The sequence below is a fragment of the Aphis gossypii genome, chromosome 1 (genome assembly GCF_020184175.1).
Source record: "Aphis gossypii isolate Hap1 chromosome 1, ASM2018417v2, whole genome shotgun sequence".
NCBI lineage: Eukaryota > Metazoa > Arthropoda > Insecta > Hemiptera > Aphididae > Aphis > Aphis gossypii.
The window spans coordinates 18740999-18760987 of NC_065530.1; the positions used below are offsets into that span (position 1 = coordinate 18740999).

General features: G+C 26.9%; 1 protein-coding gene across 6 annotated transcripts in view; it reads left to right on the forward strand.

Moving 5' to 3' along the window:
- The window catches only part of LOC114131928 (A disintegrin and metalloproteinase with thrombospondin motifs adt-1-like), a 66474-nt gene that overhangs the window by 43141 nt on the left and 3344 nt on the right, over positions 1-19989 (forward strand). For all 6 annotated transcript variants that reach the window (XR_007603102.1, XM_050197147.1, XM_050197145.1 and 3 more), the window contains 9 exons: positions 216-265; positions 870-1011; positions 5732-5860; positions 7100-7295; positions 11960-12055; positions 12993-13113; positions 13206-13309; positions 13640-13763; positions 16229-16404. Coding sequence is in view for 5 of the 6 variants with exons in the window: in XM_050197147.1 (XP_050053104.1) it covers positions 216-265; positions 870-1011; positions 5732-5860; positions 7100-7295; positions 11960-12055; positions 12993-13113; positions 13206-13309; positions 13640-13763; positions 16229-16404 (1138 nt within the window). In the remaining variant the exon portion in view is untranslated. The remainder of the gene's footprint in view (positions 1-215; positions 266-869; positions 1012-5731; positions 5861-7099; positions 7296-11959; positions 12056-12992; positions 13114-13205; positions 13310-13639; positions 13764-16228; positions 16405-19989) is intronic.

The following is a 19989-nucleotide window of genomic DNA, read 5'->3' on the forward strand; positions in this document are numbered from 1 at the left end:
TGATTGCTTACAATTTATTTCAAAACATTATCTCATCGCAAGTTCATTTAGGAACACAATATTTGTGATGTCGACCGTGGCGTTGAATGTGTTAAAGTTTATATATTACACGTAAAAAAATACATAATACAAATAAGACTACCGCAAAATAACAACTATGATTATAATAAATAATTATAATTATTTTTTAAATAATTATGTACTTTGTTTTTCAGATTAGACTTTTACGCAATGGAAAATGGACACTGGAGTGGCTCCACCATGGGTGAGTGAAAAAATATTATAAATAACCAGGTTCTTACTTCTCCTATATATCTATGCAATTTTCCTCTTACAATTTTTTCATAATCCTTAATTAAAGCCGTTCGATATTTTATCTTCATATAAATTTTAAAATATATAAAACATATTGATCTAACATTTAATCTAAATTTTTCTATTATACAGTAGTTTAAAATTGAATATAAATTATATTTATTAGTACCTGTATTATGTTTAATAATAATAATAATAAAAAAATCTATAGTCATTATTGGGCTATACGGTCTTTGAACATAACTGACACATTTGTAGGAGGTAAAATATGATTAAAATAAATACAGTATTAATTAGTTTTAACTTTTTAGGGCCTTTTAAAAAACCCATACTGTCCTACATACTACAAAGTAAATAATACTGTATTTTCTAATTTAAATAAATGTCAATATTATACATTAGGTCAAATTCCGAACGTCGACAATAATATATACACTTATTAGCATAACCTAAATACAAAATCATTATACCTACTTGTTGTTATGAGCAAATTACCTTAATTATATTCCAACAATTTGTTCAAACAATTATGTTATTATATTGTTAATTTGCAGGTCTGGCAACTGTAGGCGGTATCTGTTCAGAAAAATATTCGTGTATTATCGCTGAATTCGGATCTACGGATGCTCTCGGAAAACCATATCCGTCGGCAGGCTTTACTTCAGTATATATATTGGCGCATGAAATAGGCCACAGGTATCTTTAATTATAATATTTTATTTAAGTTGTTTTTGATAAAAAATTGCCCTTATTATTATTATATGAGTAATTAAGACAGTACGAAAACGCGCCATTTCATTATTCGGTTGAAAACTATTTTTAGTAGTATAAAGTGGATTAAATGAAAATTTAATCATTTTGTACTGCTTACGTCGTCATCGTAATAACTCTCATCGTGTTCTCGTCACATCGATCCAACGACAAGGAAAGAGGGAAAATTCAAACCCCTCGTGGTGTATACACATATTACCCATCGTCAAAGACCGAAGGTTTCGTGAATAATTAATTACTGTTAAAAACATACACACTATCGCATTAAAGATTCGCCTTTAATGTTTTTGAGGTTCATTCGAAATGCAGCGACGATACTTTTATATGACCCACGACTTTTTACTACATCGTATTTGAAAGATGCAAAAACGCAATAGTGCCACGGTACTGCAACTAGTGATTTTCCAACTTAGATACATGTCAAATTGTATATATATATATATTAATATAATTTACTGTCGAAATATTGGGGTCCTTCTAATAAAATGATAAGACCTTTTTGGGGATGCAATGCACCTGAAGCACCACTGCTTGTTGTGGAACTTAGTAGAGGAATTAAAGGATAAGGCGATCGTATTTATACGTTTTCAATGGTGTAAATACGAAGGTAGGGGGATTTAGATGTCGCCTTTCTTTCCGACTTCTCTTTTAAAAAAATGGCCACCTCCTTTATGTACTTGTTAAACACTGCTCAATTATATTTTATAAAAATAAACAGAATCTCTTATTCTAGCTGTACCTACATAATAAGTTAATACTATTTTATAATAAATACACTTATATAAATATACTCGTATAATATTTTAATATTGTGGTACAAATATAAATTACTGAGCGGTCGAATATACGACGAAATATTATTTTATCCCTATCAATAATTATTGTAAGTGAATATTTAAATAGGTATTGTTTATTTATTTGCATGTATGCACATATATTTAATACATATACTTATATTTTGCATATCACAATAGTTATATTGAAAAGGGCTTACAATTTACACATTTTTTGAGGAGGGGGGGGGGGTAATACGTGAAATATACAAAAAATTCATATTCTACCTTCTAAAAAATATGACTAAATTACAGCACTATAAATCTTTAATATTAATGTCAATATTTTTTTTTTATATAATAGCTATACTACAATATACGAGTACAGCTCTAGTTCACAAAATTGACGTAATCCCGTCTTTCTAAAAGACTTTTTTGTGAGTGGCGTAACTAACATTTATATAATATTATTTTAGTCCTTTCGCTATATTATATTCACCGATATTATTTCAAATGTTTCGTACTTTCGTATGCGCGTCTCACCGTGACCCTACCGCTTTATAAAATAACACCGGAATGTTTACGTTGCGTTCGAATGTTTATTTGATGTTCAAAACGACAGCCTTAATTGTCCGAACCCACCCATGTCCCTTCGCAGTAGTTACTAGTTACGATTAAAGTACCACTCAGAATCGGGTTCTGAGTGGTAGGTTCGTGAATTGTGCAGGTTCGTGTCAAATCAAGGTTTATACTATAACAGTATTATATAGGTCAGATATCATGATTTCTGCAGATTTGTAGGCTTTCTAGGATGATAATGATTGACTCTGTATTCTTCACAAGAAGTAAGAAAAACAAATCTCAATGTCAATAATTAGTTCGCTAAACAGCAAACAATGATTTTATTTATGAATTTATCATTTATGCACTACATTATTGTCATTATCTGTAGACATACTTTTTGTTGGTATTCCAAATATTTTACGTCAACTGCGTTGACATCAACGAAATGACAAAGTATTACGATAATAGTATTGCTAATAATATAGCGCATCGTAGTCGATGCTGTATTTCCATAATGCAATATAATATTATATTTTTTGTCAATTTACTAGTCGGGAGAAATTAATCATCGGATCATATTTTGTCAGTCCTTCGAGGCACGAAATTAATAAACATTCCATGACGACGTTTCTACGGGAAATTTGTTTTTCCATTTTTGTTTACATGTAGATTAAATACTAATATTCTACTATATTGGCTGCCGCGATAGTCTTCGATGATTTAAAATAGATTCCGTTAATACAGAAAGAATTACCACCGCAAACAAATACATTTTTACGACACTATTCCTATTTACAAAGTTCCTTCGAAATTGTCATGCAATATTATGGTTAACAATAGTACAAAATGAAAAAAATTAACGTTTTTCTGGTTGGTATTGGACATGAAACATATCTACCTACATTTTTAAGATATAAATTCCACTATGATTTCTTCTTTTTAACAAATTATTAGACAATACTATGTTAAATGTGAATCAGAATATTAGATTATTGATTAGGTGTATTATAATTTATGTAAATTATATAATATTTTAAACTATACATATAGCTAGATATTATATCAAATATTTAAAAAAAAAACTTATATAATATGTAGAAAACCTTAAACGAGAAGCTATATTATTATTATCATTATTTTTTTTTATTTATTTAAAGGTACTATAATCGATTTTTAAAATAATAAGAACAATAAGAATATGTGATAATAGAATTAATTTTTTTACATAAGTAGCATAACAAAAGTTGGAATCATCATCATTAGGCACTACTCCAACTTGTTATTTATTTATTTATTTTGATTGTTTATTTAAATTTTTATCGTTAAACATTGAGTATTTTATGACAACAGTTTCTTTTAAGCCTTCTAAAAATTGTAAGAGTGGCAAGATTGGTATGAGACGTGAATCTGGAGCGGTCTTTTCCGTAAAAGATTATAGCTTCTTCATGAACAGTTTTAATTTTTAGACCAGTATGTAATTTTAGATTTAAGATATAAAATGGGGAATTGGTAATTTTTGAAGAGTATTATTTTAAAACATTTGAATTTTATCATTGTTTGATTTTTTAGAATTGCCCTAGAGCTGAAGATCATAAGTTTACATTGGCTTAAATAGGGTTTTATGTATTAAAAGTTTTATATTTAATGTAGTGTACTTGTTGTTAATAAAATTACCGTTTTAAGTAAACGGAAAAATGCATTTTAGGCAAGCCTTTTGGTTTTTATTTAGTGTTACTAAGTGATGAGCCAGTGGTCCATAATTAGATCTAAGTATTTAGTCGTTTGTTAGGTATTTATGATTTTGTTCCAGTATTATTAATTATTAGTTTGTTTTTTATACTTTGATAACGATAACTACACTTATATTCACTAATAATATTTATCTATCTTACTTGATTGTAAAGTTGTTATTATGCTTGTTACCAAAACAAATAAAAATACTTAAACCTCTCTTAAAGCAAATTTCATAAACATTCCTCAATAACGAACTGATTTTCAGACTCTAGTAAATTTTGATTCAAATCGATTAATATACTATAATGACTATAATGATTTGTATAATTATGATACGATTATAAAATAGACGACGTTTATACCATAGTAGAATCACAAAAGTCAAAATAATTTCAAGCTAAATATAGTGTAGATTATCGATTGTCCAGGTTACTAATAGTTTTTCAAGGATACACAATTGATTAATACGGTTTTTTCCATCTTAATAAAACAGTTCTAATAAAAATGTCGATAAAAAAAAATATTTAATATAATAAGATGTAGTTGTCCAAAGAGGGAGCAAATTAATATAATTCAATTATTTATAAGTGAATAAATCAGTACTTTATTGTTTTTTGATTAGTGATTACAAATTTTATTTGATAAAAAATGTTGAACAATAAACTGTAAATAAGCGTAAAAGGCACGAAGAAGATTTTAGATAGCATTGTTATATATATTTTTATAAATGTAAATTTTAAAAAACTTTTATATGTTAACACATAAAAAACTTCTCATAATTTATATAATAATTGATTACTTTATAAAACAAGTATTTCACTTAATTGTGATTTTCAAAATATATATTTTTAATTATCAAATATAACTTATGAACATGTGTTTTACGTATATCATAAATTAAATTTAAGTACATTTTAAAGTAATATTTCATATTATTTTTCGTATATAAATAACATAAAATATTAAAATGCATTATGTTCCAAATTTATTTTTAAATAAAAGGTTTAACACCTTTCCGCAATAAAGTCGTCTTTCGCGTTTTCCACGCTGAAATTTGATTTAATAATAGGAAATTTAAAATTTAAGAAGTTATTATGCCTAAAATCAATTCAACCTTCAGCATAACTAATAGTTAAATTAATTACTTTAATAACAATAAAAATATATCTTAAAATATAGACGAATATAATACTGTCTTCGCGCTGAATCATTTTTGTGTATCCGACAATTTATCATTAAATTAAAATTTAATATATTATACATTATAGTTATTTATATATCTCAATGATGAAGTTTATTCGACACTTACTATATTGCAGAGCGATTACCTACTTCTTCATTTTTTTTTCCAATTATTTTCATCAATAAAGCTTCAATTAACAGATTTGTTTTCATTTTTTCCAATAGCTGATGCTTTCAGTAGTAGAGTTTTTTCTACCTATTAAGCCTCTCTAGAGTAACCGATCTTTATAGATTGTACAGTATTAAAATTATCTATAAACCAATATAAAAAAATATAGACACATTAACTAAATACATTCGATTTTTAAATACAAAATCATTTTTCACTACAGTTTAGGTATGCATCACGACGGCAATACGAACAATTGTCCAAAAGAAGGTTTTATCATGTCACCATCAAGAGGGATAACTGGAGAATTGTTATGGTCAGAATGCAGTGCACAAGTTGTAAAAAATCTCAAGTAAAGCAATTAATCTATTATTTTAATTCAATCATATCTAAGATTTAACACGGTAAATTATATTGTTTTTGTTGATTATTGGTAATAATTATTAATCATATTTTTTTTACGTATACATAAAATTAGATAATAAGTAAATTAATAAAAATACACTTATAAAAACGATTTTATTTTGATTTCATTTCTATCTAGTATGTCAATTAACTATCTACTTAGGTACCGTTCACAATTTTAGACTTAGCATATTATTAACGACACTAAAAAAAGTTAATAAGACATTTTTATTTATTAATATAAAATAACTTATTTTTTTATTTTAACTTATTAATTTACATAATTAAGAAGATCAAAACATGTTTATGTTTATTTAAAACATAGTCTTTAAATAGTTTTATTTACAATTTATTTACTTTAAACTTGAATTAACTCTTTTAGAGTTTTAAGATAAGTCGTCAACTATAAACAAAACCTTTTTGGTATCAAGCAATTAATAAGTCAAAGAGAATTTTAATCGCAAAAAATAATGTCTAGAGAATAATGCTAGATAGTCGTATTAAATTTATTATTTTTAAAAATAATAATAAGTATTTTAATTTATTTCGTTTATAAAATAAAAATAAAAATTTATACTAACAAGTCAATTTTTTTCAAGTTAAAATATTAATCACACAAATATTTATAAAAATGTACTGAAAGTTAAGCAATAATATATAATACACATTTTAACAAAACCGTATTGTTATAAGCACATAATTATATAAGTAATATTATATACAATTGTAATTCGATGTAATATATCAACATTTTTATCGTATTCAAATATTCAATATTTAAATTCATTATGATTTCAAAAAAAATTCTTTTTCCGATTTCGATGAAAAAAAAATTATAACTTTAATACTCTTATACTATTTTTTGCAAATCGAAAAACCCGTTTAACCCGTTTTTTAATATAATTATAATTTAGTATATGCGAGCTACTTAATTATTATTTTTCCACGTCAATATAAGATAACTATGGTCGTTTTTTATTTCGTTCGGTCGAAACGAAAAATAATAATTGTTCGCGATTTTCCGAATAACTTCGCATTTAGCTGACACTTATTAAAATATACAACATTTATATACAACGCTGCGCTGTAGACTTGCTAAAGTATGCTATACATGTTATTGTTATTATTCTATGCCGGGCCATCGTAATATAATTTTCTGTCGGCATTTTTTTTTTTTTTGCTCTAGCAATTTCGAATGTCTCTTCAAGCAGTCCAGTAGTCGGCATTCGACCACGGTCCAAAAGTTGAATCACAACAAATTCGAAGACAAGCCTGGCCAAGCGTGGGACGCAAAAAAGCAATGCGAACTTCTGTTATTGGACAACGATGCTCGGGTAATGAGCACCGAAACGAATTTGGACTCGTCGAGACAGCAGCCAGAAGTAAGTTTGTCGTCACGACAACGGCCATGCAATAACACCTAGTTTAACAAACACGCGGAGTATGATATGTTTATAGTTTTCAATTCACCCCACACAACGTACCTTCTTACTGAAGTGGAAACAAAAGTAGAGTGATACGTCGTTAGGAAAAATAAGATTTTCGGTATACCCACTACTGTTTCCATTATTTTTACAACAACTTTACAATCTGTAAATTCAACGTAAAAATCATTTTTATTTCTAATCAACCTATAAAATTATCACAGAATGAATAATCGTATGAGTTGTTCGGAATTTTCATAGAGTAATATTACTACATGGGAATTTTACTTATTGCCATAGGTCTAAAGAACTTCGCGGTGTTTAAAAAAAATAGCACTAGTTCCCAGTAGTTTCTCAAAATTATTTATTTCCTTATTCACTTTCTACTTGAATTACAATTCTAATTTGGATTTTAAATTTGTGTGTTTAATCGTTTAAAAATAATAAATATTTATTGAACAAATGTCTGTTTTACAAACAAAAATGTAATCTTAAATACATTATTTCTATAATTGCTATCGTTTTACTTTGAATCAATAAAGCGTAATGTTTAAAAAAAAAAAATAAATAACCATCATGTCGTGTGTGGATGATATCACTGAGGTCTTGAGACAAATTTTTCAAGCACATTCTAATTGTACACCTAATGCGCATCTATGATTATCGGAGAATCTGCGATAATGTATAGTATTAAATGTTATAATATGTACTTACACTTAACAGTGTTATTCTTATCGGTTTACTTTTTAGTCAGCGAATTGTTTTGTATTAAAATGCTGATAACTCGTTTTGTTTACACATAATATGTATAGTGTTTACTGTTGACAATGTTATCCTATGATAATTCTATCGCAACATAAAATATTATGTAAAAATGTTTTTTCCATGCAGGTATCGCACCGGACTTTGGGAGGAAAAGGGTTTATTTACATTAATTTTTCCTATGTCTGAACTAAACAAGAGAGTTAGCATTATCCGGTTTCATACTAGCAAATATTAAATAAAAATCCAAGATACTATAATATTATTTTTTTTATTGCTCTAATATATCTAATGATAAGTATATTTTTTTAGATTCTGAACGAAGTGATGAATGTATTGATTTTACAATGATGTGTGTTTTTTTTTTTTTTTTTGTGTCTGTGTACAGCATAACTAGTCGAAATAATGCTCCAATTTCAAACTATGGGGGTGGTTTCCGATGTAAAAGTGAATATCCTTGGTGCATTATAGAGGTAAAAAGTTAAAATTTTCCAACAGTTTTCAAAAAAATCGAGAAAAACAAAAAAAAAATGACGGAAAAACGGCAATTTTTACGCAAACCCAGTTTTCGACCAATCGATTTTTTTTTATGGTTATAATTCAAAAACTAATCACTGAAAATACTTGAAATTTTCACCAAATGTTAATGTCAGCGGTATCTGTATATAATTAAATTTTCAAAAAATTTTGACTTTTTTTGAGTTATTTATAGACCACTGAAATTTTCGATTTTTTTGAGAAATTTTTTTTAAAGTGTCGATAAAAAATTTTTGGATGACCAAAAAGTTTTGAAAATTTAATACAAAGTTCCTTATGAGTTGTTTTTATTGTAGCTAAAAAAAATTAAAAATCGTTAGTCACAATTTTTTTTATAAGAGTTTATAGTTCAAATTTTTACGAAATCTGTCGAAAACGCGAAAATTTGCAAGTAATTTTGAAGTTGAAAAATCATAAAATTTTTTTCTTTTATAACTAAGTTTTGAAAATTTGGTACAAGGTTCTCCATACGTTTTTCTCCAAATATCTGTAAAAAAAACTCTACCGGATTCAGACAAAAAATTTTTATGAGTGTTTGAAATTTAAATTTTTACAAAACCGCGCTAAATAACGGTTTAGCCTCAAACGATTTTTGATATTTGTTATAATTCAAAAAGTATAAGTCGTAGATACTTGAAAATTTTACCAGTTATTTAGATTGGCATTTTATTTACTTGATTTAATTTTCAAAATATTTTGAGTTTTTTTGAGCTATTTATAGACAACTGAAATTTTCAATTTTTCTGAAAAATTTTTTTTGAAGGGTCGATAAAATTTTTTTGGCCTTATCAAAATACTTGAAAATTTTATACAAAGTTCCTCATATGTTATTCTTATAGTGATTAAAAAATTATAAGAATACATAGGCACAATTTTTTTTTATTAGCATTTGAAGTTCAAATTTTGACGAAAATTCGTCAAAAGCATGAATATTTGCAAATTATTTGAAGTTGAAAAATCGTAAAATTTTTTGTGTTTCTAACTAAGGATTAAAAATACAACACTAAGTTTTCCATAAGTTTACCTTCAAGTATCTATAGAGAAAACTCGAAGCATCATTATAGGAAAAATTTTAAGTGCGTTTGAATTTTAAATTTTAACGAAATCGCGTAACGATAACGATTTATCCTCAAACGATTTTAAATATTTGTTATTATTCAAAAAGTATAAGTCGTAGATACTTGAAAATTTTACCAGTTATTAAGATTAGCGTTTTCTTTACGTTTTTTAATTTTCAAAATATTTTGACTTTTTTTGAGCTATTTATAGACAACTGAAATTTTCAATTTTTCTGAAAATTGTTTTTTTATGTGTCGATAAAATCTTTTTGGCCCTATCAAAATACTTGAAAATTTAATGCAAAGTTCCTCATAAGTTATTATTATAGTGATTGAAAAATTATAAGAATACATAAGCACAATTTTTTTTTATTAGCATTTGAAGTTCAATTAATATTGACAAAAATTCGTCAAAACCATGAATATTTGCAAATTATTTTGTAGGTATATTTTATAAAAATTTTTGTATAAGTAGCTAAGAGTTGAAAATTTAATACAAGGTTTTTCATAAGTTAACTTACAATTATTATAAAAGAACTTAAATTTTGTTGTATTCAGGCCATTAAAACATAAACCACCTTTTTCACCAACCACTAGAAATTATATCCTAGGCTGACAAATCATCTTCGTTCAGAATCGTTTTTCGTATACAATGATAACTATCATTGGATTCAAATTTAACACTCCTATAATATATAATAATGATCCATACGGCACCTAATGTACAGCAGAGCGGTACTCACTTGCCCGCTTTTTTTTAATTTAAGAGTATCATTTATTAAGTCTTTCATATTATCACTGTTCGTTAATATTTTTTTATTTTCTCTTGTAAACTAATCACATTTATTTATTGTACTTTTATAGTTTTGTTGGTATTGTTTTAAATATCTCCTTAAAAAAATAGAAAAAATCTACATGGGTGGTTATTCTAAAAAACTCGATTGTATTGTTAATGTTGAACGACATTTGTAACTTTTCGTTTACGCACGTATTTTCATTATTATTACTCGAGAGAATTACTTTGATTGTGTTTTCCCACGTCGTTATTATATTTTCTGCAAAAAATACAGTTTAAGAGTATAAGTTATATTTACCTATACGCATACGCGCTTGTACTTTTGTTCATGTTTGTCAATATTATTTAACGTTGATATAAATAATTAAATGCACAGTTTAAATTTTACAAAATTTAATTTAGGTTTTATATATACTGAATCAAACGGCTTCAGTTATTTTTTTTAAATTTTTTTTTCTTAGATACAAAGACTTTTTAAAATGTCGGCTTATAAAAATTAAACTTTGCAGATATATGTTATATACAAAATATATACAAAACTTTATAATATGTAGGTAGGTACAAGCGTTTAAAGCTTTAGAAACGACCAGTAAATAGTATACTTTATCTGTATGCCTGTTGGGAATATCCAGTGAATTTTTAATGCACTAAATCAGAGGTTCCCAAACTGGGTTGTGATTATATTTTTGATGGATTGCGTTATCGATGAAGTGATGAAAAATAGGAAATAGGATTTTTTAGTTTAAGCATCTGATTAAAAACAGCAAAAAAAGGTCATTCGTTGATAATTGATATTGTTCGTCGCCAAATTTTAAAAATTCCCAAAATTGGTTGTATACAATAAAAAACTTGAAAATTATACTATATAATATTCCCTCTGTTCATCTCAAAATTAAATGTCGATAAATTATTGACTAAATTATTGGCTGTATAAAATCCGATAGTAATAATGTGTATCGGTTTAATACAGAAAATGGTCTGATATTAAATAAAAAACTAGGTGTACCTACCTTTTAAAATTAAATTTAAAACTGTTACAACTAACAATAACCTTGCAATATAAAATATAAACGAACCTATACAAATTATCTGTTAAAATAGTAATAACTCTATGAATATTTATAAACTATATTATAGTATTAAATCTACTGATTCTTTCAAAACTTTTATTACCGAACAACATTTTGACGATGTCGAATCGATTTTTATTCGAAAACATAAACACTACAATGGTTGACAATTCGTTAAAAAATAATGCATAGCTTAGAATCACCTAATGGATCCATGATTAATCATCGAAAATTTATATTAATTGCAAATATACTTAACTTATAAATAAATATAATTTTAATAGCAATATAGCTGCTTTACAATAAGTATAAACGTGAAACGCCATATCAATTGACAATATTCTAGAAACGCTACATTCGTTAATTTTATGGTATTTTTTTTTTTTTTTTTTTGCGAAGGATATATGTGAAAATTTACAATGTGAAACGCCAAACCGACCTGGATATTATTTTGCCGGGCCAGCGTTAGAAGGAACCGTGTGCGGACCCAGCTCAGTAATTATACGTGCATTATATTATTATATTTATACAATTATACTTACACATATTTATGCACAATACGTAATAATATGTCATTTAAAAAAAAAAAATGTTCTCCCTTCTTCCCTCTCTCTTTCGCTCTATTTTCTAAACACCATTAAACAGTGGTGGTAATTATAGGTCGAACACCCGTCGTCTACAATTTAAAGAGACAATGCAGTTGGTAGCCATTAAAAAAATACACACCAAGTCTATGCATGTGTGTCATTTTATTTTATAATGTAAAATAAAAACATTACAATTTTGATTAGAGAATCAAATTTAGGTTTACTTTTTTTTTTTTGTTATAAACAATACCTTAAAACATCTAGATTGCTATGTTCTGTGTGTGTTAGATAAAGTCAGAAACGGTCAGTATCGAATTCTCTTATATTCTCAAATCCTAGTGATCTAGTTTAATAACAATCAGAGGCTGACGCAGGAAAAAAATTCGGTGGGGGGGAGGGGGGTGAAAAAATTAGAATTTTTTAAGGTTCATAAGTGAGAATAACTACGTTTGAAATTAATTATCTATCAGAGGGGAATTGAACCCCCCAAACCCCTCTGCGTTCACCACTGATAAAAATTATATCTTTTTCAAAGAAATATAAAATAAAATATGTTATAAATTAATGTTAAGCAAAAATAAAATAATATACTATTCAACAACATTTTTTGTAACGGCGTAAAAATGATTTTTTTTCTTGCAAATCATGAAGTGTATGTTATATTGCTCATAGTATGACCAGAGAAGGAAGTATAGGTTGTTGTACATATAATAATATATAGTTTGGCTTAATTCGATCAACCGATTTGACGCGAACACTTTTTTTTAATCCACTTTAAATTGAAAAAGCTTTTTACGGGTTTCCCGAGATTGAACCTATTGTTGTCGATTTTTTTTCGAACGCAGTGGTGCGAGGCGGGAAAATGCGTTAAAGGCAAACCGAAAAAACCCAAAAAGATCATAAAAGGTGGATGGAGTCAGTGGAAGGTGCACGAGTGTACGTCAGGGTGTATACATAAGTCAAAAGGTATGTGGTGGTTTTTTTGTTTATTTATTTTTCCACGCTTTTGTCACCGCCACATTACAACAATGCAGTCCAATGACATACCACGTTTGTAGGTTTTAGGTCCAGGACGAGGACATGCAACAATCCGAAACCGATAAACACGAACGAGGGATGCGAAGGGCCCAGACACGAAGCCGTTCTTTGTAAAGACGACAAGGTATATTATAATATTTAATATATTCTAATACATTTGAATCTAGACTTGCGATTATCGATTTAGGCCTTTTCAACTAATTATATTTAAAGTTAATTATACAAAACATTTACATTACTTATTTTTTATGTTGACCTACGCACACCGTATACAAGCAAAATGTTTGTAATGGTCACTATAAAACTTAATATTTATCTAATTTGAATGTCGTAATTTTAAATAAGTTGAGAAACAATGATCCATACCTGTTTTAATTCATTACAAATCTTGACGTACCACAATTCATTTACGACTATTGTTTATTGTTTTAAAAGTTTTTCTTGTATCTCACAGACGTGTCAGAAGTCTAAAAAAATTACTGCTGTTGAATACGCGACAACCAAATGCAAGGAATTAACCTCCATACTGCCGGTATTGGACAAAGAGTATTCAGGTCTGCAAGCACCTCATGAAGACGGTTTGTACAATTTATGTTAATGTATGCTGAACTTACGTATGTTATATATTATTTGCGTATTGCGTGCATGTTACTTTAAATTATAACTTGACTACTCTCGTATTTTGATGAACAATATTTAACCGAACGAAATTGTCAACTCCGATATCGTTAAATAAAATACTTTTATTGTTCCAACAAACCTTGAAATAATTTATAACAATAAACAGCAGTTATAATGTAATTATAGAAGTTCATATACCTAAGATATCTTTCCAGTTATACCATCATTAAATTTCTTATATTATTTAATATTCTATGACCTATAAATAGGTATTATAGATCGCTATTTGGAGAAATAATTAATTTTATGGTAGGTTAGAAATAAGAATTGATTTTAATTGATACAACCGTAATAGAAGTATAAGAATATTTTTTTAGATTTTATGTTTATTGTATTATATAAACATTTTGGTTTCTAATTTTATTTATTTATTTATTTATTTTAAGTAGTGTTAGTAGTAGTAGCTTGTATGCCTTGTGGGTTTAAACTTTTGATCAGTGTACACATGGTAGACAATAATTAGTCACAAAAATGTATATAGGTACACGTACACTATTGTCTATTGTGTACATAACATTATTAAATAACTAATTGCTTAGTTTTTTTTTTCAAAGTTTCATAACATCATAAGTACGTTACGATGCATAACAGTCATGTTTTTTAAAACGCATTTAAAAGCGCTCGCGTGTTTGCTAATATACTGAATATAAATACATGACTACTGTGTTCAATCGGGTGTGTATAACTTGCAACGCGCGCTTAACTAGCTCCGTTTAAAATGATTACCGTGTAAAACATTATAATAGTTTAGTGTTTTTGTTATGATCCTGTAACGACAACCGTATTTACAACCATCGTTGTCGCGAATACAGTACGTTGTTTCGACAAAACATTATAACAATAGCAATAATAATAGTCGTTGGCGGCTGTGGTTGTCATGCCATCATAGCGATTACATTGAAATCATTATGGTATTATCATATATTATAATTAAAACTGGGCATTAAAGAGTTAAAAAGACTAAGTTAAAAAAGAAAGTTACTTTTAGCTAAATAACATAACATAAGTCATCTTCTTTAAAGTAACTAATCTTACTTAGATAACGAGTTAAATTTGTTTCCATAATATGCATATACTCATCAATAAATTTTTTTTATAGTCACATCAAGTATAACATTCCATAGATACATTATACTTTCATAGATTATTATTAAAGTCTCTTCAAATACAAAATTAATAATTTACGAGATCTATCTTTGCGTTCAATGTATTCTCTGGTTTTATTATCGTCCGTTATTATACGTCTGTACTCCTATAACTACGTCAATACAACTAAAGTAACCAAAAGCCAAAGCAGATGTAAAAAACAATAACATTTATGATTAAAAAAAAATAATAGGTCTTTATCTTGATTATATTAGGTATGTTAAATGTGAAAAGAAATTTTATTAAGTTCACGATAGAACATTCTCTCAACAACCCTTTACACCACCTATCGTTTAAAATCGGTCGCAAATTGATTCATTATGTTTATTATTCTACCGTATTATACAAATGAAGTACATTAATGGAAGACTAGGTATTAAGTACAATTCAATTTATAGAATATAAAACAAAACATTATTTTCTTTCCTTAAAATATACATTTCAACAATTTTTACTAGCTTAAAAAAAATTAATTACCTTTCAGTCTGCTATAGTTGTAATTCAAAGATTTTTCGTTTCCTGCCAAATTGACACCGTATTTATTTTAATAATATAATATATATAATACTATATATTGTATAATTTTGTCGTGTTTAATTCAGTTAATGAATATACGCATCGAACAATATTCGTTGAATTTTAATTTAAATGTACAAGTAACATAATAAATGCTTTATTACTATTTATACGTATCCGTTTTTATTCGTTATTAAAATATAATAATAAAATATTCTAAAATACGAACGCTTGATAAGTATTAGTATACATTTTTTTCGTATACTTACAAAGGATTGTTCGAAAAAAAAATCCTGTGACTATGCTGCTGAATTCATTTTATTCACATAGAATTTACAAAGAAACGTTTATTATTGTTCGACGCTCGCTTTTAGAATTCTCGTAAAATATTATATTACAGGTATATACTCGTAAGTAAGAAGTAAGAATACTGTTATATTGTTATCGATGCGTTAAAAAAGCAATCACAATATTATTATTTTTATTATTGTTATTACAACTACAACAATCTGTAAATCATCATAAACTATATCACAAACGGACTGCTATTTAATATTACCGTACCTATATTATTATCAGTTTGAAATTCTTTTCTCTGAGTCTCTTCGTCCCCTGTGCTATTTCATGTTTTCTTTGTATTAATTACTCTATTTAAATAATATTGTATTATTTTACTCATAATTAATATATTATTTTGCAGCTCGCCCGTGGATGGGATGTTCAGTGTTTTGCCGGCGCAAGGATACCGGGTCATTCTACACGCCCAGGTTGGACGTGTCAAACTTACCAGTCGATCCGTACTTCCCTGACGGAACTTGGTGCCACTCCGTGGACAATAATAACTATTACTGTCTGAATCACGTCTGCACGCCCGAGGTAAGATAACTATTGTTTGTTCTGCTGTACCTACTTATCATCAATGTTTAGATGTTAGTAGACTAATACAGGCAGTCGGTGTTTGGAGTCGATTTCATAGTATGCCCGATAATAATCTTACACTGACGTAGGAAATAGTATAACGGCGCAATCCTTTATAGATCTATAGATCACCAACTATTGCTGTAAACAAAAAAAATCACTCTTCTGTATCCCTCCTGTCATTGATCAGTATGAGAATAGACTATCGCTCGTAGTAGTAGTATAGAATATAACATAACAATTATTAATATTACTTATAATCTATAATGTCTTATATATTGTGTACGATAGCTAGCATTAAATTACTTTTGAGCTAGATGAATTATTAAAAAGAAAAGTTGTTTTATTACAAGAATTTATTCTATTATTTAATTCTCTCAATCGAGAAATTTAAACTAATACTAAAAAATATATAGTAGCATTACCAAAATATAGTATTATATATAGGTAAAATCTCGAATTTGGTGCGTCACACTGCCATGTTAAAATGTTATTTTTTATTAACCTGGTGGTGATAACCCTAGTTTAAAATAAAAAAAAGTTAGCAGTGCATGGCAAAAGTGAAATGTACAATAAAATAACTGATATGGTATAATAATACTTTTAATAATGATACTCAATAATTATGATATTGAGATATTCGCAAACAAAAGTAACATGTTCTTAAAGATAGTAATTCTTACAACATCAAGAAGTGAAGATGATACATACCAATTACATAAAAATGCATGTCATGTATAGATGTTAATAGTATACTGTTGATAAAAAAATAATATTGTATAACAGAAACATAGTTATAAATAACACATTTGTGTATGCCACTTAAAAAATCTAGCAAATTACTCTGGTTGACCACATCATCTTAATAAAATTAAAATGTTAAAGGTAGTTGATTTTGAATTAAAACACGATCAAGTTTATAAAATTACTATTAAACTTTATCATCCGAGATTGGTCATTATTAGTTTTTTTTTTTTTTTTGTGATAAATAAGAAAATAATAAATTATATAAGATAAAGATACTATAAAATTTGTTAACGCGCACGGACTTTGAGAGGTCGACCTTAATGATGACGATTATACTATACCTCAGCCATGTGATTTATACTACGAAAAGAGGAAAGATCTTTTGAGAGTAGATATTGTGGTGGCTGTAGGTAAAATGGATTAACCATAAGTATATAATATATATTATATATATATATATATATTTATGTATAGGGATAAAAGGTCACGGCAAGCAACGGTAACGTCTGTATAGATAATACTGCTGCAGCTGCAGACTCGGCGATAATATATCTAGGGATTTGGATGTTCGGTGAATGATATATGATAATGAATACAGTCGTGACGGTATCGGTGACGTATATACCTGTGTCATAGTGATTTTCTTTAGTGTTGACACGGAGTATATCATTATAGAGACAATAATATACGATGATAACAGATAAATAGATATTTCTTTTTCTTCTTTTTTCACTCAGATGACACACCGCTCTATATTATTGCAGTACATTATTATTTTCAATTTCCTGTTATTATACGCGTGGCGTATTTTAAGTATTTGAATATTTTGTAAAGATCTAAATATTATATCATAATATATTTTAAAAGTTTGGAAACATATTTCAATACAAATTAAATATTTAACGAGTTCCTTAACTTTTAAAACATGCCACGTGTTATTGTTGTACCCGAATTTAAAATTATAATATAATATTAAATGTGAATATTCTCAAAGTTGATTTTTTGTAAGAAAAATTAACTTTTCACGTTTTCACGCCATGATCCACCTCAAATAATATGCGAGGAAAATGACGAGTATATAACCATATGTACGCTCGAAGACATTTTCTTTCAATTACTGATTTATATTTATTTATTTTAAATATCCTCACATGCGTAATTTACATTATACCACTAAGTCACTAACCAAATTCAAACAAAATATACATGTATTATACCAACAATATGAAATGCATGTCTTGTTAAGTTCAATAATATTTAGTTTAATAATTTTAGAATTTATATTTATAGGTTATATTACTTATTTCAAAATATTAAAATAGAAAATAGATTTTAAACAAAAACTATGTTGACGAGATCCACAATCAGATATAACTCATCTTATACCTATTATAACTTAAGACAAAAGATGCAAAAGCCTGTCGTCGTTCTTTGGAAAACGTTCATCGTTTTTTCATTAATAATTATTTAAAGTAGAATAAAAATATTTATTTCGCTTTTGCTGATGTTTAAACTCTGATGCTATTTTTTTAAAACTAATTATGTCTCGGCTTAATACATAAAGTACTTATTTATTTTATTAACTGAACGATATAGAAACTTGACAAAGAATGGATTTTTTCGCCTATTACATTGCACTACTATACTCGAATAAATAGAAATAATTATACTATATTAAAACAAATTCTATAGATACATACCTAATATATTTGACATTTATATCACTCATAAAAATAATTGATAATATTTGGTTAATTCATAATATAAGTTTCTGTTCAATCGAAATCGAATATTAGATACTCCAAAATAAGGGGGAAAACAAATTTTTTTTAGTTACGTCAAAATTAAATCAGTTAATATTGAAGGGCTCATTATAGTAATAATCATTATGTTTTCGTATTCATGATAATAATTATTAATAAAATAAATATATAATAAGGATATAAATCATAATCTTCTAAAATAATCGCTGGATAGATAATTAGAGGATAATACACACTTTGAAACTCGTCGAACTAATCCTTGAAAATACGAGGGACTTCACATTATAATATTTAAGTACCTATCGATTAAAAATAAACATTACTATGAATAATAACAGTGGTAAGCAACCTATTTCATACCGCGACTCCTAAAAATTTACGACAAATATTTCACCAACCGCCAAATTTAACTTATCCTGATAAAAATTTATTTTTTGGGTTATTTTACTAAAATTTAACGACCCTACAAATTGAAAAACATCATATATTATAAAACATATTATTATGTACTACCGTAATATTATATACCATACTACAAATGAGTCGATAAAAAAAAAATTTGTAAAATATCTGAAATGATTTTTAAATTTCGAAGAAAAAATTATTTTAATCATATTTTTAAGAAACTAGTAAATGTTTGAAAATATGTCAAAAAAAAAAAAAATACATAAACCTAACTAAAGCATACTAGACAAACAAACTATTTTATAGATGAGAATTTCAAGTTTAGATACAAGGATTAGTATATTAGATTGAATATTTCGGTAATTAATAATAAAATTGACTTCTTAATTTCTTATACGCCGAATTTTACACAGATAAAAATGTTATGAAATCATCAATAACCCATAAGTAGGTAATATTTTAAACTCTAAAATATATTATCGACTATTATTATCTTTATGATCAGAGCTTAAATTATGTACTCGTAATACAAAATATATTAAAATTAATATTTATACTAAATTATAATAAAATATATTATAATAATATACTAAAAGTATTATAAAATAAGTGTATGTACCGTAAATTT